Below are 27,294 nucleotides of genomic sequence, written 5' to 3' on the forward strand. Positions count from 1 at the left end.
AACTTCTACTGAGGGCACTGTGCACTTCTTCTTTCCTAAACACTTAATGTGTTAAAAAGGAGGGTTGAGGTGGGGCGAAGGATCAAAGCAGCAATTGGTGCACTGCTGAGATTTTACCTGTAGGCAGGCGCAGGAGCAGAAACATCGCGTAGAAGGGCTTGGCTCGTTTCCTCCTTCCCGCCTCGTTCTGACGCCGGTGATTAGCACCGTTCGAGCAGAGGGCGGGGAAGGTCCGAGAAAGCCACTTCCGGTGCGCAGGGGAGGACGGGCAGCGCTCTAGTGTTGCTGACGCTGTGGGGAGATAAAAGGCACTTGACTACGGGCCCTGGTGGCGGTGAGTGGACAGTGGCAGTGTCCCTGCTGCTTTGACGGCGCGAGTATCAGCGCGTGTGCTGTTGATGTTTTAAAAGCTGACTACGAGCATTTTTAAAATAAGCTGATTTTAATAGCACAGGGGCATTAGGAGGTGAGCGCTTTGGCTTCCTCGGGTTGCTGTTATTACGGTGACTCGTAACTTCTACTGAGGGCACTGTGCACTGCTGAGATTTTACCTGTAGGCAGGCGCAGGGGCAGAAACATCGTGTAGAAGGGCTTGGCTCGTTTCCTCCTTCCCGCCTCGTTCTGACGCCGGTGATTAGCACCGTTCGAGCAGAGGGCGGGGAAGGTCCGAGCAAGCCACTTCCGGTGCGCAGGGGAGGACGGGCAGCGCTCTAGTGTTGCTGACGCTGTGGGGAGATAAAAGGCGGATGCCTACCCGGCAGCGCAGCGGACGAGCGCAGCGGGCGCGACGAAGGCGCGCCGAAGTCGCGCTTAAGTCAAGCCCGTCTGCGCCCGTCCGCGGCCGTTCGTGGGCTAGGGCCAGAACCCATGCCCCGGTGGGAAGGCACTTACACTGGAGTAGAACACAGCTGCTGTCTCTCCGGAATGCCACCGCCAGTCCCTGCCTGCACAGCATGAGGGTGGAGGAGAATGTAGACTGTGAGCACTGTCACTATGCCTACAAAGTGGAAAGGGAAGTGGGAAGCGAGCATCACGATCTGGCCTGTGGCCTGGTGAATGTACGCTCTCTGCGGAAACACAAGCTGGATGTATATGACTTGCTCACCGAGAAGCAGTGGGATCTCGTGTTTCTCACAGAGACCTGGCTTGATGAGCATTCAGCCCCGGATGTCATGGAGGCGTTACCAGAAGGATATACTATGATTAGGCAGGACAGGCCCACTGGCAAAGGAGGGGGGGTAGCTATTGTAGCTAAGCAACGTTTGCGGTGCCATTTGGAGCACATCCCAATCCTGGACAGTGAGGCAGGTAGTTATACCATTAGGGTAAATGACGGTTACACTTTGAAGGGTTTTCTGATTTACAGACCCCCAGGACCTCTGGCTAGGTTTGGGGATAGCCTAGTAGAGGGCATCATAGAGGCAGCGCTGCGCAGGGATAAGTTCCTGGTGCTTGGGGATCTTAACATACACTGGGATGACCCCTTGGATAAAGCCGCCATGGACCTCTGCCAAGAATTACGTGCCCTTCAGCTGGATCAAAAAGTGAATGACCTCACCCACCAACGAGGCCACCTACTAGACCCCATATTTGCCAACTGGGGGGAAGTGGATGCCCTGACTCCTATTCCGATTCCCTGGTCTGACCATCATTTGGTACCTTTTGCCATACGCATCCCAGGGGTCAAATTACCTGAGCCAGCTCCCCAATACCATCCGAGGCGAAGATGGGCCACTTTCTCTCAAGCTAAGTTTAGGGCGGCACTTGTTAGAGGGGGGCGCCCAGGGGGTGATGATGTCGAATCAGCTAACGCTAACCTTAGTAAGCGCTTCACCGAGGCGCTAGACAGTACGGCTCCACTCTCCCTTGTAAAAAGGGGTTGCCGTATTCAAAAAACGGCTCCATGGTACAGTGACGAGCTTCGGGTAGCTAAAGCAGCGCTTAAGCGTGCTGAAAGGCTGTGGCGGGTGGCTTTTACCATGGACACAAAAGAGGAATATTTAATGTGGAGGCGTGCCTATCATGGGCTAATTAGGAAGGCCAAAGCAGCTTACTATGCCATCAGGATTGGGGAGGCTGGGAACTCCACGAAAGAACTGTTTCTGATATACAAAACGCTTTCGGGTGGGAAGCCCCCCACTGCACCAGACGACTGCTCAGTGGAGTCCTGTAATAGGATTGCGGACTACTTTGCCGAAAAAGTAGCAAAAATATACTCGGCCTTCCCTAGCCATCCTATAACGGGGTCTGAGTTTGTTGAGTCTCCTAGGGAAAGGGTGGACCAACACATGCTGACGAACTTTGTCACCCCTTCCCCAGAGATTCTCATGCAGATCTGTGGGTCAGTAAAGTCAGGCTCCCCACGGGACCCGACAATGCCTAAACGTCTTGTTGGCAGCCTGCCGGCTTTGGAGCCGTATATTAGACATCTTTTGGATGTCTCTTTCAGGACTAGGGTTGTGCCCAGAGACTGGAAACAGGCGGTGGTGCTACCTCTCCAAAAGAAGCCTAACATCAGCTTCGAAAAACTGGAAAACCTCCGGCCAATTTCCCTTTTACCCTATATGGCTAAGGTGGCTCAGAAAACGGTTAATACACAGCTGATGGATTTCGTGGAAGAGGCTACCCTCCTGCATGAGACCCAGTTTGGTTTCCGTCCACGCCATTCCACTGAATCAGCGTTATTGATGGCAGTGGAGACCTTACGCCAGGGGGTGGATGAGGGCCAGACTATGGCTCTCATCCTTCTGGACCTAAGTGCAGCATTCGACACTGTAGCACATACCACCTTGCTACAGTGTCTGAATAATGGAGGGATATCAGGAGCTGCACTTGAATGGATCCAGTCTTTTTTGACAGGGAGAAGCTTTCAGGTGCGACAGAGAGACTGCTATTCAAGGGAGTTTGATCTGGGTCAAGGCGTGCCTCAGGGCTCGTCCTTGAGCCCAACCCTATTCAATCTTTATGTCTCCCCTGTGGCACCCATTGTCGAAAGCCATGGCCTACACATAGTGTCCTATGCTGATGACACGCAGCTGGTCATCTCCCTCTCACGCGCGCCCAGTCTTGCGATGGATAGCTTCAAGGCCTGCATGCAGGAGCTGGCGACCTGGATGTCCACCAATTGCCTGAAGTTAAACGGCAACAAGACTGAGGTGCTCGTGGTAGGGGGGGGCCCGTCTGTTTGGTCATCGGCCTGGTGGCCACCTTGTTTGGGGGATGTACCCATACCTTGCCAGGAAGCAAAAAATCTGGGGGTATGGCTCGATGCGGATCTTTCTTTTGGACCTCAAATAGGCCGCGTGGTGGGGGTTTGCTTCAGCGTCCTGAAAAGCTTGCGGAAAGTTTTAAATCTCCTACCTACGGCAGCCCGTAGGACGCTGGTGCATGCCCTCGTCACATCGCGCCTTGATTATGGCAATCTGCTTTACCTGGGGGCCACTGGAAAGGCCATCAACCGACTCAGGTGTTGCAAAACGCAGCGGCTCGCCTGATCCTGAAGCTCCTTAAATGATCAGCGTCTAAAGCTGCCCTTAAGGCCCTTCACTGGCTCCCAGTGAGGAGCAGGGTTGAGTTTAAGGCTCTTAGCACCTGCCACCGCATTTTGTGCGGTAAGGCACCCACTCCCCTCCAGGAGCTGGTTACTCGGTACGCGCCTACGCGCGCCCTGTGTTCCTCCCACACAGGGCTATTGAAGGTCTCCAGGATAAAAAAGTCACGTATGGGGGGGTAGGTCTTTTAGATACCTTGCCGCGAAAAGTTGGAATGCCCTACCATTGGACCTTCGCCTGGAGCCCTCTGAACTCGGCTTCAGGAAGAAGTTAAAGACTTACCTTTACACGCAGTAGCCGGGCAGACCTTGTGGTTGTGGCTCTGCTGTTTCCACTCACTACAACGCGGGGACACGCCGCTGCGCGTAACCAGGCGCTCTACAAATTTCCCTTAATAATATTAATAATCGACGTCGACCACGCCGGCGTTCGGCGGCTCCTCGGCAGACGCCGTCCCCTGCTTTCACCCCGACGTGGAGACTGTGCCGGACCGATATCGATCGACGCCGATTCTGACGCCATTAGGGAATTTATATCCCTTTCTCCATCCGCCTCCCTCTTTTCCGCCTGCCCGGCAGGTTGGGGAGGGCAGGGAGGACTAGGAGGGGTCTGAGGACCCTCTTGCAGCCTAGTGCGAGTTAGACCCGTACTGGGACGGGGATTTGGAGGATGCATGTGACTTGGATTTTACTCCAGAACCTGGCACACTGTCTCCTTCTACAGTGGCTTCGGAGGAATGTGGTACATATTCTGTGGTGTTGCGTAGAGCCGCCGAGGCGCTCCACCTCGAGCTCCCTACAGTGGCCGTCAGGACTAACCTTCTGACAGAAGTGTTCCGGTCAGCGTCTTCCTCTACGGAGCCGCTGCTGCCCTTTAATTTAATGACGCACTTTCGGACGTTCTTTTGGGCACCTGGTCTAGGCCCAACACAGGGGCTCCTGTGGATAAGAACGTGGCCCGACTCCATCGCCGGTCCAGGGCGACCCAAGTTCAAGATGCTTTCCCTTGCTCAGGCCTTGTTTGCCCTAGACCCGCAAGACTGGATGGTGGCGTTGGACTTGCATGGCGCTTATTTTCATATCCCCGTCCTGCCGGCCCACCGGTATTACCTACGGTTCACGGTAGGCCACAAGCACTTTCAGTTCACCGTGCTCCCCTTCGGCCTTACCCACGTCCCTCGGGTATTCCCCAAACTGATGGCGGTGGTCGCAGCTCATCTGCCCAGATCAGGGGTTTCAGTCTTCCCCTATCTCGACGACTGGTTGTTGAAGGCGGGCACGCCCCAGGCAGTCGTTTTCCACCTCCAGACTACGGCCGACCTCCTGCATTTGCTGTGGTTCTCCATCAACCTGCCAAAGTCGCACCTGATTCCCTCTCAGAAGCTCCTCTTTATCGGAGCTGTTCTGGACACAGCGCAGTTTCAGGTTTATCCTCCCGAGCAGCGGGTCCGGGACATTCGGGCTATGATCCCGATCTTTCAGCCCTGGTCCTGGGTTTCGGTCAGCATGACCTTGAGGCTGCTGGGCCTCATGGCCTCCTGCATCCTGCTGACCAATCATGCCAGATGGCATATGTGGGCTCTGCAGTGGGACCTGTAGTTCCAGTGGGCGCAGCATCAAGGGGACCTGTCCAAGCACGTCCAGTTCTCCGAGGGCACTGCACAGCGGTGGCAGTGGTGGCTCACGAACCGACATTGATCCCCCTCCCTTCCCCAACCGGAGCATACAGTGGTGACAGATGCGTCCCTCCTGGAATAGGGCGGCCATATAGGAGAAGCGGAGATCAGAGGTCTCTGGTCTCCGGCGGAGTCCAACCTCCATATCAACCTTCTGGGGCTCCGGGCAATCCTACTTGCACTGAAGGCATTCCTTCCCTCTGTCAAGGGGAGAGTAGTGCGGGTGTTCACAGACAACACCACCTCCATGTTGTATCACAACAAGCAAGGCGGGTGGGGTTGTGGACCCTATGTCAGAAGGCTCTGCGTCTCTGGACATGGCTGGAACGTCAAAGCATTTCTTTGACAGTTCAACACTTGGCAGGTTTCTTGAATGCCAGGGCTGACAAACTCAACCACAGGTGCATGATGGATCACGAATGGCGTCTTCACTCGGAGATGGCACAAGGTCTCTTTCAACAGTGGGGCGAGCCTTGGTTAGATCTATTCACCACAGAAGAGAACGCGCAATGTCATCTCTTCTGCGTGTTGGAATTTCCGAGGCGGCACTTGCTCGGCTACACTTTTCGTCATGAGTGGAGCTGCGGCATATTGTACCCCTTTTCGCCTATACCACTTCTACGCAGAGTGCTGAAGACGATCAGGCGCAACCGGGCCCAAGTCATTCTTGTGGCCCCAGACTGGGATTGAAGAGTTTGGTATCCTGAGCTACCCAGTATGAGCATGGCTCCCCCGATCCGACTGCCTCTTCGGGAGGATCTTCTGTCGCAGCAGCAGGGGACGGTCCACCACCCGAACCTGTCTAGCCTCCACCTACAGGCGTGGAGATTGAGCGGCGACAGTTGATTCCATTTGACTTGCCTCCTGAAGTCTGTGATATCATTCTGGCAGCCTGGTGTCCCTCCACTAAAGCGGTATATGCCTGTAGGTGGAACAAATTTGTGGCATGGGGCACAGCAAAGGCTGTGGACCTTCTTTCTGCCCCTCTTTCAGAAGTCCTTTTGTTCCTTCTTTCCCTGGCCCAGCAGGGCTCTGCTCTGAGCACTATTCGGCTTTTCTCAGGCTTCCTGATCAGCCCTCTCTTTTCAAGTCCCCTGTTGTAAATAGATTTCTAAAAGCCATTACACACCTTTTCCCTCCTAATCCGTTTGATATAGCTCAGTGGGACTTGAATCTAGTTGTTACTTATTCGATGTGCGCTCCTTTTGAGCCACTTGACAACTGTGCTCTTTGTTTATTGACTTTGAAGACTGCTTTCCTGGTTGCCATTACCTCCGCTAGGCGTGTGAGTGAGCTCCAGGCGCTTTCCTGTAAGCCTCCCCTTTTTTTTTAAACATTTTATTGTTTTCATCACATCAGCAAGTTGTGGCAATATTATATACGGCAGATTTTGAACATTACTCAATATATCATTGTGTAGTTCTGCAAAATATGTACAGATTCTATTCTTCCAGGTAGTTGACATTCGCCTTCCAGCCTTCCCCCCTCACTCCCCATCCTCATCCGAGCCATCGCTATCATTTTCTGCAGGTAGATCACAAATATCCCCCTGTAGGTATTCCAAGCTCCCCAAATTTTAGACCACTTTTTGGGGCACTCTCTATTAACAAACAGTAAGCCTCCCTTTTTGACGGTTCATCCAGATAAGGTCGTGCTTCGCACTCGTCCATCCTTCTTTGCCTAAGGTTGTCACTGCCTTTCACATCGGGCAGACCATCACTTTGCCCACCTTCTTTCCGCCTCCACATTCTTTAAAAGAGGAAGAGAGGCTCCACCGTCTTGACCCAAAACGTGCGCTCTCGTTCTATCTAATGCAAAAACAACAGTTCCGGGTGGATGACCAGCTCTTTGTTGGCTACGTGGGCGCCAAAAAAGGTTGGGCCGTGCACAAACGGACCATCTCTCGGTGGCTGTTCTCTGTATCAAGGCTTGTTACTCATTGGCTAAGAAGGAGCCTCCTGTGGGGCTGCGTGCTCATTGTACCAGGGCAACAGCAGCCACTACTGCCTTGGGACGCGGCGTTCCCTTGCAGGACATTTGTCAGGCAGCTACGTGGGCCTCGCTGCACACGTTTGCTAAACATTACTGCCTTGACAGTGAAGTCCGGAGGGACGGCTTCTTTTGCCGTTCTGTTCTCTGTGACTTTCTGGTGTAATCGTGTTCGCAGACCCTCCACCGGGGTTGGTATTGCTGGGGTATCTATTCTAAGGTAAGGAATCTATGACTAACGTGTCTCTTTCAGATTCACAAGTTACTACTTGTGTAACAATATAGCTGTAAGAGACATTAGTTAGTGATAGATTCCTTACCGCCCCACCCGTCCTCCCCGTTCTGCGACCTGATTACTAGGGTTAAGGACATCCCTTTTTAGGGCCCTAGTTTCTTGGCACCAGTGATCAGTTTCTTGCATGGCTCTGCGTTCCTGGCGCGGAAAGTCGTGTACAGAACTGACGTCAGCGCGCGTGGGTTGCGCCTAAGTAGTGCCCGTGACATCATCTTGGCGCTTACAACGCCAGCGACTGACGCGACGCCACCTACTGACGCTCAGAGGTACTGCTAGCAAAACTTTCCGGATCCAGTCTGATGCCTGGGGATATTTTAAGTTAAGGAATCTATCACTAACTAATGTCTCTTACATATATATCGTTACACAAGTAGTAACTTATGGTTGGCTGGGTTTGAATCTAATGTGCCTGACCTCCTAGCTCATTCAGCTTTGAATATTCTTTTTTATTTTAGCAAATTATCCCTTATGGGACAATGACCTAGAAAACAAAGGACACAAACATCAAAAACACTGGTATATTAAATACAGTATTTTAATATACCATTTAATATCTGTGTTTATCTGTCCCTTTTGGCTGTAAACTTAAGCTCTACTGAATGAGGATTTTGAATATTTCATGCAATTCTCCCCTTTTTGTATTTGATATTATCATTAGTGGTTTAAAAAAAATGTCCTTTAAATTTAACTATTGTACTCATCCCCTTCAAAGATGATCAAGGGTAGTTTTGAAGGAACAGATAGCAGCGGGATCAGGGCGAGATTGAGGGCACTGATTGGAAGGTAGCACCGATGCATCCGTGTGAGATTGTAATTAACGCTTGTCTACGCCTCAAACAGTTTAAGATTCTACACAGAGTGTGTTTTGACTGTAGTAGATTATGCGCCATGGGTAGGGCACCCACGCACCTGCCTACATTTCGCTGAGGCCGTGGTGTCCTTTCTACATACAATATGGGATTGCCCTCCAATTCAGACCTACTGGGCCAATTTCACCCAAGAGCGTTCCTGCATACTGGAATCACAAATCCCACTTGACCCAAAATATATATTGTTGGGTATCCCGAATGATGTTGACCTCCCCCGCACTAAGCTCCTTACAGTGCGTGGTTTGGTAGAACAAAGGTCATCGGGAGCGTGGGGAGATGCAAGATCTATGCTTCTTTTCTCATATAGTTGGTGTCCTGTCGCCTCCTCTGCCGTCTAATAGGCTCCTGTTACGGCCTTAAGATGCTTGGGGTCAGGGAAAATGGGGAGAGTTCCTGGACATTCAACTAGGCCTGCCTCAACTAGTAGTCACCTAGCTCCATGTTGTGGTGGACACTGTTGCCATTACTGGGTTGTTGTGACAACCCAATGCATTCTGTGTGTTTTGGTGTGGAGGTCAGTGGGTTTTTCGGCACTTTCGCCCTTTTTGTATTACTTTGATGGGCAGATGCGGTCTTCGTGCGTCTTTTTTAAACTTGTTTTTTTATGTCTGTACCTTGATAAAAATCTACCTACACATGCTACAAATGTATCATGTAAATGTATGACCTGCATCACGTATTTGCTGTCAATAGTGCCAGTTGCATGAGACTGTTTTATGATCATTGGTTAGCTGCATTAGGCAAAACAAGTGAACAATAAAAATGCATTAAAAAAACGTGTCGTTTTGTAAAGCTATGTTCATCTATCCATGTTCAGCGAATGCCAGCTTTCCCCGTATGAGTTGATAATGTTTTTTTTCTGTTTTGTTTTGTAGCTTCGTTTAGTGAGCAGACCTCCGCTCCCAGTACCAGCAGTGGGTATTATAACCATACACCGCCAGCAAGAAGATGACATCCTCGCCAGAACATTCGCGTAGAGCTATTGCTTATGGAAGTCTAGAGTTTGTTACAATGCCCAGTTTTATGTGACATACATGGTTTTCTCAGGTTACTTTACTTCTAGAGCAAACCTCAGTTTTATCTGTTTTTATAGAAAACGAATCAAATGATATTTTGGCTTCTTAAAGTGTTTCACACAATGTTGCTGAAGTAAAAATAAAATTAAAAAGTCACCTGAATTTCAAACTTGCATATCCACACTTTTGCACTGGAAATTAATATGTATACGAATGAACAAAGCTGACGATGTGCATATCTCCTCTAGAGGTTTTAAAACAAAATGTGATTTTGTTTACCCGAATATGTGCTTAGTGATACATTGCATTTTAGTTATTTAACCTTTACAACTCTAGAAAAAATGTTGCAAGACTTGTTTGTGATTGGTGAGTTCCCAGGTGTCTTAATGTGGGAAATATTCCACAGTTTCCTGGCAACACCAAGAAGCTGCCATTAAAGAATAATACATGTGATTGAAACGTAAGAGAATTGAAAGGTGATGTATGCAATTATAAAGAAAATGTAGCTTCTACCTCCGTTGAACCAGAGGCAGGTGCTGCTGTGGGACATATTTGCAGAGCAGTTGGGTATGGCAAAAGCACCGTTGGATAAATGTCATCTAAATTTAGGATGAACGCCACGTACAGGAATCTACTCAATTTTAAGCTGGAGGTTAGGTCAACATTTATTTTTAAGGAACCATTCCGTGTGTGATGGCACAGAATGTCTGAAATTCAAGCAGACATCATCAAGCAAAGGTACATTCTGGAATGCTTATCGTTGGATAAAAACAGGGATGCATTCGTTTGTTACAGTGGCCAAGTCAATGAGTCTCAACAACCACGCTCACTCTCTTCCCCCTGTTGGACCCTAATCACTCTCTCTCGTTCTTTTTCCAACCAACCCACCATTAGCTTCGTCACCTCTGCTGGGTGCACTGCAGAGAAGTTGGTGATTTGATAAAGATGGACTTTGGGCTCCCTTTTTATCTACTTCTCTCCCCTTCATCTACTTCTATCCCCCGTCAGTGGATTTGTTGGTACTGGCAGGGTGGATATGAAAGGTTACCCAAATATGGTGAGCTTGACTGTTGTCACCCCAGCACCTTACACAAACACTAAATAGACATCCTTAAATCAACAGATGCACCACAAATTCCATTCCGTGAACGTGAATGTACGTTCCAATAGTCATAACCAGCTTGACTGTGATGTGTGACGTGTATAAATACATGCTTCGTTTTTAGACATAATCCAAGCGTTAATGCCTGATAAAAATTGTCTTATTCAGGCTCACATGAGATTAAATATACTCAATGCAGAATAATAAGAATTGAAACAATGGATAGCAATTCAAATGAGATTTTGTGTCAGTACCTCATTATTAAGGATGTAAAGTGAATAAAAGATTTAACTGGTGGGCAAATGGGTGCAAGGACTACATTACAATTAGTATTGGACATACGCTTGGTTTACAAGAGCAATAGATGCACTCTAGCTGTAATGTCCATAAAGAATGCAAGTTGATGTGTTTTCTAGGCTAAACGCGAGTTGATTGGCAAGTAAATCAAATGTTCCAGTTGTCTCAGTAACTTTTTACGTTACTTCTCACTAACGGTTTTCTCTATTCATGGACATATGCAGTGTTCTTCTCTGTAATGTGTACAAGGTGAGCTATTCCGCGAGGTACTGCACTAAAATATGCAAATATAAGCCGAGGTATGGATCTCTTTTATGGCAGATAGTCTTTTGTGTGTGTGTGTGTGTGTGTGTGAGTGTATATATGTGTATATATATATATATATATATATATATGCTCAAGTGCAGAAGCTGTTTGCTTTCAATACTCGGGTTAAGGAGGCAGAGTGCGTTCTGTTCGGAGAATCTTAAGAGGGCACTCCAGTGATTCTGGCTCCAATGTTTATTTGTATCATCTCTTACTGTGTATTTAAATGTATTCTGTGATTCAGTAGTAAAAATACATTTTTGAGTGTGTATTTTTGCATTACTTCTTGTTACTCTGATGGCTCCATATTTGTTACAATCTTTGCACGGAAATTTAATAAATGGAACATGAAATAGAAGTATCTTTTATTGTCTCTTAGGTGGTTAAAATCTGATAGAGACTTCTAGCCGTAGATTTCTCACCGTAGAATATTCCCCAGGCATCAGACTGGATCCGGAAATTGAGCAGTACCTCTGCACTCTTGTATGTGGTGCTGAGCATTTTGCATCATCTGCGGCGTCCGTGCCAGATGTGATATGCGTGGTGCCTTTATAGGAGCTAACCTCAATTCCTTTCTACGCTCCTCTATAGCACTGATCCAAAAGATCTACCTCTGTTGTTTTTTTAACACCTTTTTCAACATTTTGCTGACTTTTTCAAGCTCTTCTGCTCCCAGTATACCATTTGGTGTCCCCTAAACCACCTGTAGATTTAAAACCCTGTCAAGCCTGTCACAGGCACATGTCTGTCATGAACCACTACCCTATTTGCTTGTGGTACCTGAAGCCAGACCACAACTCCAGTGCATGCTCTGACTGGCACAAGGTGAATCCAGAAGCAATTCCAGAGCGGGCAATGAAGCTCCTTTGTGAATTGGCATTGGATGACCCCGCACCAGTTCAGGCTTTGTTTCCACACTCCACCCGTAGACCCTAAATTTCCCTGAGGCAGGGCCGCTCCCACCCAACTTAAGGAGTTCTATGAGACCATACACCTCTTATTGCTCCAACTGGATTTGTACTAGCAGGTTTACCCTCTGCACCATTCGGGGCCCTCTAAATTGAATCCGGTCACAAAACTACGACCTTCGCTGGGATTTATTCCTGTGGTGCTGTTTCCAGCACCGCCGAATCCATAGTCATTCTAGACTTTGATATGAAGCCAAATCTGTGTTGCCCAACATCGGCCTGACCACCAAGACCATCCGGGTCCAACACAGTGCCTTCTTTCCAAATATTGGCAGGTAAAAGCGTCTACAAGGGATTTATTTAACAAAAATTCTACGTCATTTATTATCTTTAATCTGGACAGCTCTCTTGCTTAGCCGTCTCTGAATTAATATATCACACAAACATATTTAACAATTATTTCAGCATGTGTTAATCTTGTAGTGACATAAGATATACTCGAAACACAGGTGTATATATTCAAAAAGAGTTTTATATTATTATAAAAAGATTATGTGTATATATGGAGTGTTCTAAACATTAATTACGTTGCTCACTGCAACCGGAATGTCTATTTACATACACATCAATGATCTCCCTGGTGACAAATGTGAACACCTTTTCTTGAACAATCTGACAATAAAAAAGAAGAAAAAGATGTAACTGTCAACGTTTCGGTCTAATTACGGCTTTCGTCCACTAAACCATCTTCAGGAATGTCAATAAAAATAATTAACCCCTAAAACAAAATTGAAAAATCACAGTTACTTTACACTATTTGAACAAATTTTCATATAACACCTGTGCGAAGAAGAATGAATTGTGTCTTATTTAAAAAGAAGAAAAGAAACCATAGTCAGAAAAACGTGCCCAAAGAAAATGACACGAAAAATAGTGGCATGAGGCAACTAATTGTCACTTACTTCGACATTTATGCAACAAGATTTCTGCGGTTCAAACTAGGTTAGAAAGGCATCGACCAAAAGTGCTGGACGTGTTGCTACAAAATAATACAAAGTCTATGTCAATCATAATATAATGAGGTAATTTTCACATTTTGCTGAACTGAGACTTAAGCTAATTTTGTGAGGCAATTTGGTTAGTGCCCACACAGTCATCCGCTCCCCCTGCACATTTTACATTTGCCCATATAATGATTACACCGGACACGTTGTTTATGGGTAAAGAACTGCTGCAGGTTTATTTTCATACAACAAAAGTATGACGTTTTAGTGGGTTATCTTACGGGCGATCCAGGGCAGGCAGCCCCTCGCCACCCCGCCCCCCTTATGAGCCAGCCGGCACGGTGGGTCGACGCCCGGACAGTGCAACACCTTTGCAGATCCCCTTCCGGATCACGTGATCATGTCTTCTACTCCCGCCCCTTTCAGGGCGGAGCATAGTATGGCACACCCCCGGTTGGTCAGGCCCCCCAACCGCCCGAAGGACTAACGGGGCGCCTTTGCGGTTTTCCCGGAACCTCCCTGCGGCTCCAGGTCTTTGGCTCAGGCACCCTTACTGTGCCAGGCAGAGGTACCCTTACTGTACCAGTCTGCCGCAGAGGTACCCTTACTGTACCCGTCTGCCTCCAGATCGCCCTGTAACTCCGCCACAGCTCTGGAGGAGGCTATCGTCGATGACAGAGCCCCTCTTTCAGAGTTCCCTATTTGCATCCCGCTGTTTCAAGTGCATCCTGCACATCAAGGATAAACATATCCATCCCGACTTTGGACAAGTGCACACAGTTTTTTTCTTGTGAATGCTCTACTGCAGCTATGGACCTGCCCCCCCGCCACTCCTTACTTGGAGCAATCTCTGACAACCATATCTCGCACGGCCCCCATCTATTACTGATTGCGACGAGGTCAGTTTGCATGGCCTGTATAAGTGCCCTCCTCCCCATGGTTACCAAGTCATTGCCACCCAATGGATAATCTAGACCATGGGCGGGGGACCCCCTAATGAGAAGCTTTGCTCTAGACAGCTTCTTGGGCTACTGACAACCTGATGAGTAAAAGGGGCGCCCTCTTGTCTCTCTGTTTATTTTTTTGAAAAACATTGCACACATTAATTATTGATTAATTAATTAAATATCAATCATTGTAACTAAAGTATGTTGAACCCCCGTTCTCCTCAGGTTATTGCACCGCAACCCACAATTTAACTGGCAGCTACCACCACTGTCTAGATCCCTGGCTCCTGCGCAGGTGTTATTGTCTGTCTCGAATGGACTTGGCATCCATCACTTGGTGCATGCTTGCCCTTACTGTAATCACCTTGGTTAAGCAAGCCCCTGCCTGGCCGCAAGCTTAACTAAGCCCCTGCGGAAATCACCTTCCTGTGTAGGCCAACCAGGCTGTCTCCCTTGGGATCCCGTCCCTACAACACAAGGCTTACTCTTAGACATGTCACTAATTGTCACCATCATGCGTATAAGACTAGTTTGGACCCACTTAGGCAATCTCCCTTCCAGTACACCGTGCCGAGTGACTGTTGGTGTCTGTCTCTTGACCAGTCACCCCGGTCGGGCACTCGTTGGACCCAAGGCGGCTATTAACCAATGTATATATTCAAGTCAGACAACTTCGGGCACTACTACGTTCTCACTGTGCACTTCCCGGCGTGGAGATACTGCCTATGACCTCCCCACCTCCGGTCCTGAATAACGACCAAATAAATCCGACTCGGGTCGAACGGTTACTAGTGCACCTAGCCAAGGGCCCTCCACTGCCTGTGAATCCCAGCATTTCGTTTTAAGACTGTGTTTATTACCTGCCCACATCTGGACCCTACAAGTGAAACCCAGCCAAATCAATCGCAGGCCCTCCTGCTAAGACACCACCCTATCTGGCCGTAACATGCCCATAAGTGTCTAACAATTCTGGGCACCAGAATTTACAACAAACCAATGAACGAAAGGTAATAGTCACCAATGATCTTGACTTACCCCGTGGCTGTTGTAGCGGTCTTCTCTGGAAGCCAGACAGTGCTATTTAGTGACAATCGAGGGACGGTGCCCCTGGACAGGCCCTCTCCCCACTGTGTGCAATCCCAACAGAGTTTCACCCGTACTGACCTTCAGATAACTCTGGGAAAGACCCCTGGGCAACCCCCTAATAATTACCATACCAGTCTCCTGCCAATCACCTGTGTGGTTATCCCTCCTGTCATCTATGGGTTGGGGCCAGTGGCTGACAGCGGTAATTGTGTTTAGACAGAACAAGGGAACCCTAAAGGTATAGCATAGGGACCTTGGGCATTACATATTGTAGAAAACATTGGTCCCTATATGAAAGTAATGAACACAAACCATAATGATCATACAATTAATAAGTCGTATGTCTACTGTCCGTCCGGACAGGCTTTCAATTTTTTATTTTTTGAGTATAAAGTTTATGCGTTTCTCGGTAATGTCAAGCGGGCACAGCCGTGACCTTTAACATACAAGAGACAACAACAAAAAAAGATGTGAAAAGCAGAGGATCTGTCTGTACACTTGCGTTTCAGTGAGTCAGACTTAGAATATTTACATAAACCGCACCATTGCATCATACAATAATTATTTAGGACGTTTGCATATGGGGTTAGAGGTCGACGTTTCGATGTCTTTCTAAAATGCAGACATCATCATCAGGACATTACATGACATTATTGTTGTCAAGGTTAAAATTCCACATTTAGTGGTAATATTTCTTTCCTGCTGGAGAAATTAGCGGTACCGAGAGGGTTACTGTGCTATGACAGTAGATCTTAGGAATGACCGGGATTCAATACCACGGTGTGCGCGAGCGTCAGTATTCAATGATACATGGGCAGCGCAATGGCTTATTTGGGATGCAGCTCGGCGGTGCCACGGGTCCGCCGAGCTGCATCCCAAATAAGCCATTGCGCTGCTACAGTAACCCTCTCGGTACCGCTAATTTCTCCAGCAGGAAAGAAATATTACCACTAAATGTGGAATTTTAACCTTGACAACAATAATGTCATGTAATGTCCTGATGATGATGTCTGCATTTTAGAAAGACATCGAAACGTCGACCTCTAACCCCATATGCAAACGTCCTAAATAATTATTGTATGATGCAATGGTGCGGTTTATGTAAATATTCTAAGTCTGACTCACTGAAACGCAAGTGTACAGACAGATCCTCTGCTTTTCACATCTTTTTTTGTTGTTGTCTCTTGTATGTTAAAGGTCACGGCTGTGCCCGCTTGACATTACCGAGAAACGCATAAACTTTATACTCAAAAAATAAAAAATTGAAAGCCTGTCCGGACGGACAGTAGACATACGACTTATTAATTGTATGATCATTATGGTTTGTGTTCATTACTTTCATATAGGGACCAATGTTTTCTACAATATGACAGCGGTAATTGAGCACAACTGAGCTGAAGTGTAAGGATGTCAATGTCAATTGCACAAACGCTATACTAAACACTGCTTCTACTTGTCCCCTACGAGAAATCTGAACCAAGTTGCCACCTTGCCCCCCAAGAGCACTTAACCCGAAACAGCATTCAGGCTCCGGGCCCGGAGCACGGCCAGGCAAATCCTGTTTCCGTTCCCACCTGTCCTTCTCCGAGTGGTGCCTGTGTACTTGATCCTATTGTCCTGCTCCAAGCCCTGGCATGCCTTTCTACTAGGCGTTGTTTGATCATTATGGGACGAAACCCATGCGTTTCTGGAAGAGAGAACAAATCCATGAAAACAGCCCTAATCAGCATTGACCGGTAAGCCTCTCGCTACCTCGATCACCAGGATCAGATCCCCTTACTGGCGCACCAGTTGCTGTAAAAGAACCCATTCCCTTATTGCACATGGGTGCAGGATCAGTCCAGCCACCTCAATGTTTAAAGAAAAAACGTTCCAATTTTGTCACAGGGGATGCAAGATTTGCCCACACTCTGCCACCGCTTACCAATAGAACCCCACAATACTTGCCCAGTACATCAACAACTTGCCCAGACTCAACAGTTGTTTTCACAGAGAAACAGTGTGCTATGACCCTTCTACCTGTTGCTAGTTCAGGCGGCCCCCCATGAGAGAGGGCGGTTCTCCAGCGTGGTTCCTGCATTTGAGACATAAAACAACCATTAGAAGCCCCGCCCTCCTTCATCTAACAAAATGAATTCTTTACAATGAGACCGGGGCTATGACTGCCCCCTTGCTACCAGGGCCAAGCCTGTCTGTCAGTTACGAGAACCAGTTAGTGCATATTACATTCTCGTAGGAGTTGGGCGGTGCAAACATTTGCGTACCTCCAGCGCCTGAGGCAGTAGTGTAGTGATATGTCTTACTACTAAGTCAATTATTCAAATGCGAAGCTGATAATGGCCATAGCACTTAGGTTTGTGTGCTTAGAATCACCTCATACCTCGTCCCCTTTACCATTCTACCCAGAACACTTCATCATCCCAGGCCTACAAACTATCCTCACCGTTCTCCTCCTTGAAAGGCACTTCCAAAATCAATATATGCCCTCTCTATTCTGAAGGAAGTTCTTTCGTTATAGCAATTTCCAATTTCCTTGACTATGGGAGTGTCCTCCTAGTGTGTTCTTGTGTTTGAGTGTGTGCCATTGACTGCAGAATTATCCTTCTTCCTGTGTTAGGTACTCTTTATGTGACATGCGCCCGTCACTTTACTCTTGTAACACACTGTATGCTACCTCTTAACATTGGTTTTGTTTCCGGTACTTGCACCAGCGCCACCATTGCCTTCGCAATCTTCAGTACTTGTCTTTGACTGCCTGCCATGTATTCCAGTATTTTACCTCTACTTGTACTTAGTACGCTTTTGTAACTAGCATTCATGTCACTTTTTCCTCCTGTAATGAACCCTTTGCTACTTCTAGTATTGTTTGCTCACTTATGTCACTTTCTTCATGTAACTAAGCCTTATCCAGTATTAATGGTCTTTCATAGATTCACATGCCTGAATCATTCCCCGTCGCCGAGATGGGAGTCCCCGGTACATAAATAAGTAATGTCCCATAGACATATAGAGAACAGTAGGCCATAAGGCCTCACTTTTGTAAGATATCTAGGTCCTTTTGTAAAAAGGACCAAACTCTAGAAAAGAGCCAATCAGCTGTCACCTCCCTCTAGAACCTTCCTGGCAGGAGCCTCAGTCCCTCAGATTTTCTACCGCACGTTGTGCTAAGGGAGTCTCCCATGAGCTCTGCTCCGGTTTGTTGCTTTACAGCTTTTTCAGCAGTTTTTAGGATATTGTTTCCTGTTTTTCTCCTCAAGGAAAGCTATTTACTATGACTGATGCTCCAAAGAAGGGTCTCTTCAGAGCTTGTACCTCTTGTGGAAAAAAGAGGTTACACATTGATGACCAACATAAGGACTGCCTGTACTGTCTATACCCAGATCATTTGGCTAAGGACTGCAAGGTATGTCAAACCTTTTCTACTAAGACTCTAAAAGAGAGGGACACCTTTTGATCTGGCTCCAAAGGCTTAAGGATAGAGACAATCTGGATTCCTCTGAGGGAAGTGAGGGTTCTTCAATCTCCTCAAAATTGTCTCTCAAAAGACCTAGGGTAGCTTCCCCTGGCCCCTTGGATACTCCTCAAAAGAAGGCAGCTAAAAGTCTTCAGAGGTCAAGGCAAAAACAGCTTCAGAAAAGGAGGTTCACACCTTTAAGAAGCCTGCACCATCGACGACGACGGCATCGTCGACGACATCATCAGGGATGAAGAAAGCAGTATCTCCTGCTTATGTATCTACGTCGACGACGACAGTCTCGACGACGACGGCGTCGTCGTCATTATCATCATCGACGACGACAACCCCATCGTCGACGGCGGGTAAGACTGTATCATCGACGATTGTAATTAAAAGATCTTCGTTGACGACCGAGATCCCGTCGACGATAGCCTCGTCGACGACAACGTAGACGACGAGACCATCACCGTCGACAAAGACACCGTCGACGAAGACACCGTCGACGAAGGCACCGTCGACGACAGAAACATCTATACCGTCGACGGCAACATCACCGATGACGACGGCTTTCGTCGCTACTTCGTCGACGATCTCACCGTCAACGGGCCCGTCGACGGTGATTGATTCTGGCTTTCAGTCAGTCAGCTTCGGTGTGTCTGAAGATTACCAGAAAGACGCTGACGCCAGAGCTAACTTCCCCTAGCCATGTGCAGTGGAGTAGTGTGGCTCACTGGTTAGAGGCAGCAGGCCTGAGAGCAGAAGTCAGCCCGGGACCAGGGTTCAATTCCCGACGCGGCAGGGTCATGGACCTTGGTCAGCGGACTTGATAATTCTCGCTTCGGTGCTTACTCTAATCAGGGGTTCCACTCGGCAACTCTGGGCATTAGCTTGCCTAATCTCCACAACGGCCCCACCAATTCCGGGGATGCCTGGCTCCACCTTGGGGACTCCCAGCAAGGGACCATCCCACAGGGAAAGCCAGGACGGGTTCCCCAGAGTTATACAGCGCCGGGACGCCCCGTTGCTGGGGCAGCTGTGCGCTTTACAAGTATACTACATTTACATTTACATTTACCACCAGCACGTCTACTTCAGGATGAAGATTCTGACCATGGGGATATGTTCCAATTGGCGACTAGCCCATCAGAGCTAAATGTCAAATGCCAAAGCTCGGATGAGGAGGAAGTTGAGGAGCAGGTGGTCCGTTCGCCACCTACACCTATGGTCTGCCTGCCAGCATCCCTGGTTACAGATCTAAGATACCTTATAGAAGACTACAAGCAGAGGTTCCCAGAATCTCCAGCACCTCAAGCTCCCACAACGGCTCCATCGCCGAGACCAAGACCCCCGCCCCTAATCATTCAGAGGGAACGGGTGGATGTACCATGTCCTCAATCTTCGGAGGGCGAAGAAGAGGAAGAAGAGCAGGAGGAACAGCAAGAGGAAGGGGAGCTGCAGGATGATCAATCCGTCAATAATGACTGGGAGGATTATGTCACAGCTTCACCAGCATCTCCGGAACCTGCTTCGACATATTCGCCACCATTTGATATAGGTGGTTTCCATAATGTGGTGGAAAGGGCCGCTAAGCGGTTCCAGATTACAATGGAGTCTCAGGAACAGGAATGTTTCCTGTATGATTTTAAGGAGCCATTAAAGAAGTCAACGAGAACAATTCCTATGATTGATTATCTCTGGAAACAGGGGTAGCAGATCATGCAGAATACCGCCTCAGTTTCACCTGTAATCCCTAGATTGGACAAAAAATACAAAGCTCCAAATTCGGCACCGGCCTTTCTGACAGGTCATCCTAAACCGGATTCTGTGGGGACGCAGGCGGCCCAGAAAAATTCAACAAATCCTTCTTCTCCTGTATCGGCTCCTCCGGATAAAGACGGAAGAAAGCTGGACAACATAGGAAAGCGTTTTTCAACAATGTCGGCAATGACTGTCAAGGCTGCAAATGCCTTAGCGCTTCTTGGGCGCTATAATAGACAGCTGTGGGCAGACATAGCGCCATACCTGTCTGAATTACCTGACTCATCCTAGGGAGAGGTGAAGAAAATACTCATAGAAGGGGAAACATCAGCATCAGAGATTATAGACTGTGCTATGGATGTTGCTATGACAGGATTTCGACAGCTGGCTGGTGCAGCGGTTTTAAGACTTCAAGGATGGTTGAAAGCGACCTCATTCCGTCCAGAAGTACAGACAAAAATTTTGGACATGCCATATGACGGCCAGTTACTATTTGGCCCCAAAATTGATGAGGCGTTACAAAGCATAAGAAAGGATACGGACACCGCAAGGGCCTTAGGCACACTTCAGCATAAAAGTCAGTCCTTTCGAGGAAATAGAGGGAGAGGACAATCTTCCTACAAAGGAGGTTTCCAGTACAGATCCGCTTATTCGTCCAACCAGAATAGACCCCAGTATCAACAACGCCAGCAACAACAAGGCCAACAGTCCTTGTACGGAAAGTCGTCCTTTCGAGGCAGAGGACAGAGAAGAAACAACAGGCGAAGACAATGACCTCTTAATTCGGCAAGTCCACACCTCATATCCCTTATTAAAAATTGGAGGAAAAATTACCTATTTTCTACAGAATTGGAAAAAGATTGGAAAACAGCGCTACTTCTTGCGCTCACATCCGCAAGGAGAGTGAGTGAGCTGCAGGCACTTTCAATTCAGGATCCCTTTATGCAATTTAAAAATGACAGAGTGATCCTTAGAACCAATCCGAAGTTCATCCCAAAGGTTCCGTCGGAATTCCACCTTAATGAACCTGTGGTTTTGCATTCCTTCTTCCCAAATCCCAGTACAGCAGCGTAGAGGGCATTACATTCTCTGGATCTCATGCGATGCTTGAAATTTTACATTGACAAGACAAGGGAGTTTAGGAAATCGAATCAGCTTTTTGTGGCCTACAGCAGACATAGAAAGGGTCTCCCACTTACAAAACAAAGCATCTGACGCTGGATTTCGGCAGCCATCTCCTTCTGTCATGAACAGGCAGGACTGCCTCTGCGCTCTAAGCTGCGAGCCCACTCCACGAGGGCTATATCCACTTCTATAGAAACCACAGCAATGGAGCGCACACCGCTAGCCCCGCCTCCGGATCGCCCCTCGGGATTCTGGTACTTGTAGTTCAATAGTGGATCACCCAGGTGGGTGCAAGTCGGTACTTGTTGGACTGATGAATCTCTAGACCCGATACATGTCCCGGGTTTTTGGATATCGCCCGAGACATGGCTCGGGTTTCGGGATAACTTCCCTCATCAGTAGAGAAATGGTTAGGGGTGGAGGAGAAGGCCGCCAAACAACCGTCAATGGCCTCGATGCCCGAACCGGCACGCAGGGCAGCATCCAGGAGCCCGTCGGCTCAAAGCTCAAGGGAGCCAATTAATAGAAACCACAGCAATGGAGCGCACACCGCTAGCCCCTCCTCCGGATCGCCCCTCGGGATTCTGGTACTTGTAGTTCAATAGTGGATCACCCAGGTGGGTGCAAGTCGGTACTTGTTGGACTGATGAATCTCTAGACCCGATACATGTCCCGGGTTTTTGGATATCGCCCGAGACATGGCTCGGGTTTCGGGATAACTTCCCTCATCAGTAGAGAAATGGTTAGGGGTGGAGGAGAAGGCCGCCAAACAACCGTCAATGGCCTCGATGCCCGAACCGGCACGCCAGGCAGCATCCAGGAGCCCGACGGCTCAAAGCTCAAGGGAGCCAATTAATAGAAACCACAGCAATGGAGCGCACACCGCTAGCCCCTCCTCCGGATCGCCCCTCGGGATTCTGGTACTTGTAGTTCAGTAGTGGATCACCCAGGTGGGTGCAAGTCGGTACTTGTTGGACTGATGAATCTCTAGACCCGATACATGTCCCGGGTTTTTGGATCACCTGGCGGTGATCACCTTAGACGCCGCCTCCGCGTGCTGACGTCAGTTCTTCTTTTTTCCGCGCCAGCAGCGCAGATCCGGAAAAAGTGGTACCTTAGTCACTTTTTGACTAAATCTTTTTGATCTTTTTGATTGTCCTTTTACGAGTCTTCGACTCCGAAACGGTGCTGGTAGGGATGCCTGGTTTTAAGCCCTGTGAGGATTGCGACCGGCTGATGTCGGTAATTGACCCTCACCGTCGCTGTCTCCACTGTCTAGGCGTCGACCACGACGACAAGGCCTGTTCCGACTGCCGGGCCCTGACTTCGAAGGCTAGGCGGGAGCGGTCCCGTAAGCGACTCGAACTCCGGCAGTCGGCCCCGCGTCAGGAGAGGTCCCGATCCGGACGGAGGTCGAGGGACCGGTCGCGGGAGCGGAGCCATCATAGCTCCGGGAGTCGACATCACTCCTCAGGGTCGAAGTCGTCAGGTAAGCACAAGAAGTCGAAGAGACGTCATCGCTCTTCCGACTGCCCCCCGACGCTCGCGCGACGCATCCAGGGGTTCGGGTGGCACCGCCCACGCGGCTCCGTCGGAGTCGCAGGCGCCGCGTCCATCTTCATACCCTTCGGTCCCTGGGCCTCACACGATGCCGGAGGAGATCGAGCGGTTCCTCATGGCCCAGCGGTCCCGTCTGGGGGTCCTAGCGGGTCGGGGGCTTCGGTACCGACGCCGTCGGGTGCTTCGGCTCCGACGCCGCCGGTGCCTTCGGGCCCGGCGCCGCAGGGCCCCACTGGATCCGGTTCCAGATCCGGGTCGTCGCCGGTGGATTTGACGACCTCCCCGGCGCCGACCCCTCAGGTGTCACCACCAGCTCCGTCCTCGGGCGGCGCCGTCCCCGACGCCTCCCTCGACCAGGTTCCGGCGCCGGTGCGGCGCCGCTGGGCGCTGCTTCAGACGCCGTTCGGAGAGTTTGTTTTCCATAAACCGGCCCCATCTTTTCCTAACCCTGAGTACCAGGAGATGGGTGATGAGGAGGATTGGGAGGGGTCTGAGGACCCTCTGGCACGTGAATGCCAGTCTCAAGAGGACTGGGCAGGTGAACTTGGGGAGGCCAGTGGTATAGACAATTCGCCTGACACTGGCTTTGTCTCGCCTCCTACCGTGGCTACGGAGGAGGGGGCAACCTATAGTGTGGTGTTGATGAGGGCAGCCAAGGCCTTGGGCCTTGAGCTCCCCGTCGCGGCCGTGAGGACTAACCTCCTCACCGAGGTCCTTAAGCCGCAGTCATGCTCAGCCGAGCCTCTGCTGCCGTTTAACGAGGCCTTAACCGACGTTCTTTTGGGCACTTGGTCCAAGCCAGCTACGGGTTCGCCCGTAGATAGGAACGTGGCCAGACTCCACCGCCCGGCCCGGGCGACCCATGTTTCCTGTCCACCCACCCCACCCCGAGAGCCTGGTCATCCAGGTCTCCAATTCCCAAACCGCGTTCCCGTCGGCTCCGCCGGACAGGGAATCCTAGAGGTATGAGCAGTATGGTAAAAAGATCTTCTCATCCCTTAGTCTGGGACTGCGGTCTTCCAACACCGCATGCCTCTTGGGCCGCTACACCCACTCTCTGTGGGATACGGTTGCGGAAGTGCTGCCAGAGTGTCCGTTGGAGGTACGGGCCAAACTCGTTCAAGCCCTTTTGGAGGGCCGGGATGCAGCCAAATATTCTATCCGGTGTGGGCTGGATACCACCAACTCACTAGGTAGAGCGATGGCAACGACGGTGGCGGTCAGACGCCATGCCTGGTTGAGGTCCGCCAACTTTTCGGCCGATGTCCAAACACACTGATGGATATGCCGTTTGATGGCCGTCGCCTCTTTGGCGACAAGGCAGACCATGCGCTTGAGCGCTTTAAGGACTCCAGGGCTACGGCCAAGTCCTTGGGCCTCTCGGCCCCGCGCCAGCAGTCGGCTGCCATTCACTCCTTTCGTGGCCACGAAAGGGGTGTACCCACACGTGCTGCCAGCCACGCTCCGCAGGGTAATACCCAACGCGGTGGCGGCCGTGGGAACCGCCGTCCCGGCGGTCGGGGTCAACGGCGAGGTCAGTCCACACCTTCCCCCGCAGCATCCGCCTCAAAACCCTCCTAGTCCGTGCTTTCAGGCCCATGTGACGCCAGTGGGGGGCAGGGTTCGCCATCACCTCCTTCACTGGCGCACTGTCACGTCGGATTGGTGGGTGCTGCAGATCGTCCGAAGGGGCTACTCCCTCCCCTTCGAGGCGACTCCTCCAGCCATGCCACCGCAAAACCACCGTGTATCGGGGGATCATTTGCGACTTCTACAGGAGGAAGTTACGGCCCTCTTGGCCAAGGGGGCCATCGAGCGCGTTCCTGGGCCAGAAGTAGGGTGTGGTTGCTACTCCCACTACTTTCTGGTATCCAAAAAGGGCAAAGGGGGCCTATGCCCTATCTTGGACCTCAGGAATGTCAACGGCTTCCTCCGGAAGGAGAAGTTCAAAATGCTGACACTGGCTCAGGTCTTAGCTGCCCTGGACCCAAGAGACTGGATGGTAGCATTGGACTTGCAGGACGCTTATTTCCACGTCCCCGTCCTGCCGGCCCACCGGCGCTACCTGCGGTTCACGGTTGGCCACGAGCACTTTCAGTATACCGTGCTCCCATTCGGCCTTACCAGCGCCCCACGGGTGTTCACAAAGGTGATGCCGGTGGTCGCAGCTCATCTGCGCAGGTTAGGGGTTTCAGTCTTCCCCTACCTCGACGACTGGTTGTTGAAGGCGGGCTCGCCCCAGACAGTCGTCAGCCACCTCCAGACTACGGCAGATCTCCTGCACCAGCTGGGGTTCTCCATCAATGTGCCAAAGTCACACCTGTGCCCCTCTCAGACGCTCCTCTTCATCAGAGCGGTTCTAGACTCGGCGCAGTTTCGGGTTTATCCACCCGAACAGCGGGTCTGGGATATTCAGGCTCTGATTCCCATCTTTCAGCCGTTATCCCGGGTCTCGGTCAGGTTGACGCTGCGGCTTCTGCGGCTGATGGCCTCCTGCATCCTACTGGTGCATCACGCCAGGTGGCGGATGCGGGCTCTGCAGTGGGACCTGAAGTTTCAGTGGGCCCAGCATCAGGGCAACCTGTCCGACCACGTCCTGATCTCGGAGGGCACTGCGAGACAGCTGCAGTGGTGGCTCACGGACCGCGATTGGGTCAGCGGCAGATCCCTCTCCCTTCCCCAACCGAGCACGTAGTTGTTACGGACGCGTCCCTCCAGGGCTGGGGAGGCCACATGGGAGAGGCGGAGATCAGAGGCCTCTGGTCTCCGGCGGAGGCCCGGCTCCACATCAACCTGTTGGAGTTACGGGCGATTCGTCTAGCACTGAAGGCATTCCTCCCCTCTGTCCGGGGGAGTGTAGTGCAGGTATTCACGGACAACACCACCGCCATGTGGTACTGCAACAAACAGGGTGGGGTGGGGTCGGGTCGTGGACCCTTTGCCAGGAGGCTCTGCGCCTCTGGCAGTGGCTGGAATGCCTGGGCGTGACCCTGGTGGCTCAACACCTGGCAGGTTCTCTGAATGCCAGGTCGGACGAGCTCAGCCGTCGGTGCATGATGGATCACGAATGGCGTCTGAACTCGGACGTGGCGCAAGGCCTCTTTCAGCAATGGGGAGAGCCTTGGTTAGATCTATTCGCCACCGAAGAGAACGCGCAATGTCATCAGTTCTGCGCGTTGGAATTCCAAGGCGGCACTCGCTCGGAGACGCTTTTCGTCGCGAGTGGAGTTGCGGTCTATTGTACGCCTTTCCGCCTATACCACTTCTGCCCAGAGTGCTGAAGAAGATCAAGCGCGACCGGGCCCAAGTCATCCTTGTGGCTCCGGACTGGGCACGAAGGTACTGGTATCCAGAGCTACTCAGTATGTCAGTCGATCCCCCGGTTCGTCTGCCTCTTCGGGAGGACCTTCTGTCGCAGCAGCAGGGGACGGTCCTCCACCCGAACCTGTCCAGTCTCCACCTCCAGGCTTGGAGATTGAGCGGCGACAGTTGAGGCCATTTGACTTGCCTCCCGAAGTCTGTAATGTCATTCTGGCAGCCAGGCGTCCCTCCACAAAAACGGTATACGCCTGCAAGTGGAACAGATTTGTGGCATGGTGCACAGCAAAGGCTGTGGATCCTCTTGCTGCCCCTCTCTCTGAGGTTCTTCTCTTCCTTCTTTCTCATGCCCAGCAGGGCTCTGCTCTGGGCACTATCAAGGGCTACGTTTCTGCCCTTTCAGCCTTTCTGAGGCTGACTGATCAACCTTCTTTGTTCAAGTCCCCTATTGTATATAGATTTCTAAAGGGCATCACACACACATTCCCTCCTGTTCCGTTTGTGATGCCTCAGTGGCAGGCCCAGACTGGCCGTTGCAGGCACCGGGCAATCCCCCGGTCAGCCGCGAGGGTGGGGGCCGGTTTTGGGCTCATGGGGGCCGGTTTTGTTACAGGGTCGTTTTTTGCAGCATAGCTGCAAAAACGGCACTGTAACAAAATCGGCCGAAAACCGGCCCTAGCAAAGAGCGCGGTCGCACCCCCCAACCCCCCGGGGGGAGGGGGGGGCGGCCGAGCACTTTGCCAGGGCCGGTTTCGGTTCCCAGTCCAGCCCTGCTCAGTGGGACTTGAACCTTGTTCTTACATTTCTGATGTGCGCTCCCTTTGAGCCACTTCACAACTGTCCTCTCCGTCTTCTAACTCTGAAGACTGCTTTCCTGGTTGCCATCACCTCTGCCAGGAGAGTGAGTGAGCTCCAGGCTCTTTCATGTACACCCCCTTTCCTTTCTGTCCATCCGGACAAGGTTGTGTTGCGGACTAAGCCATCTTTCCTTCCCAAGGTTGTCACAGCCTTCCACATCGGGCAGTCTATCA

At 50.3% G+C, this 27,294-nt stretch overlaps 1 protein-coding gene across 1 annotated transcript in view; it reads left to right on the plus strand.

The window, feature by feature from the left end:
• Positions 1 to 9,557, plus strand: part of DHTKD1 (dehydrogenase E1 and transketolase domain containing 1) — a 1,484,612-nt gene extending 1,475,055 nt beyond the window's left edge. Inside the window, exon 17 of the mRNA XM_078674167.1 lies at positions 9,255 to 9,557. Within this exon, the coding sequence (XP_078530293.1) occupies positions 9,255 to 9,356 (102 nt within the window). The 3' untranslated portion in view covers positions 9,357 to 9,557. The remainder of the gene's footprint in view (positions 1 to 9,254) is intronic.
• Positions 9,558 to 27,294: the final 17,737 nt, after the last annotated feature.

The sequence above is a fragment of the Lissotriton helveticus genome, chromosome 1_1 (assembly GCF_964261635.1).
Source record: "Lissotriton helveticus chromosome 1_1, aLisHel1.1, whole genome shotgun sequence".
Taxonomy (NCBI): Eukaryota; Metazoa; Chordata; class Amphibia; order Caudata; family Salamandridae; genus Lissotriton; species Lissotriton helveticus.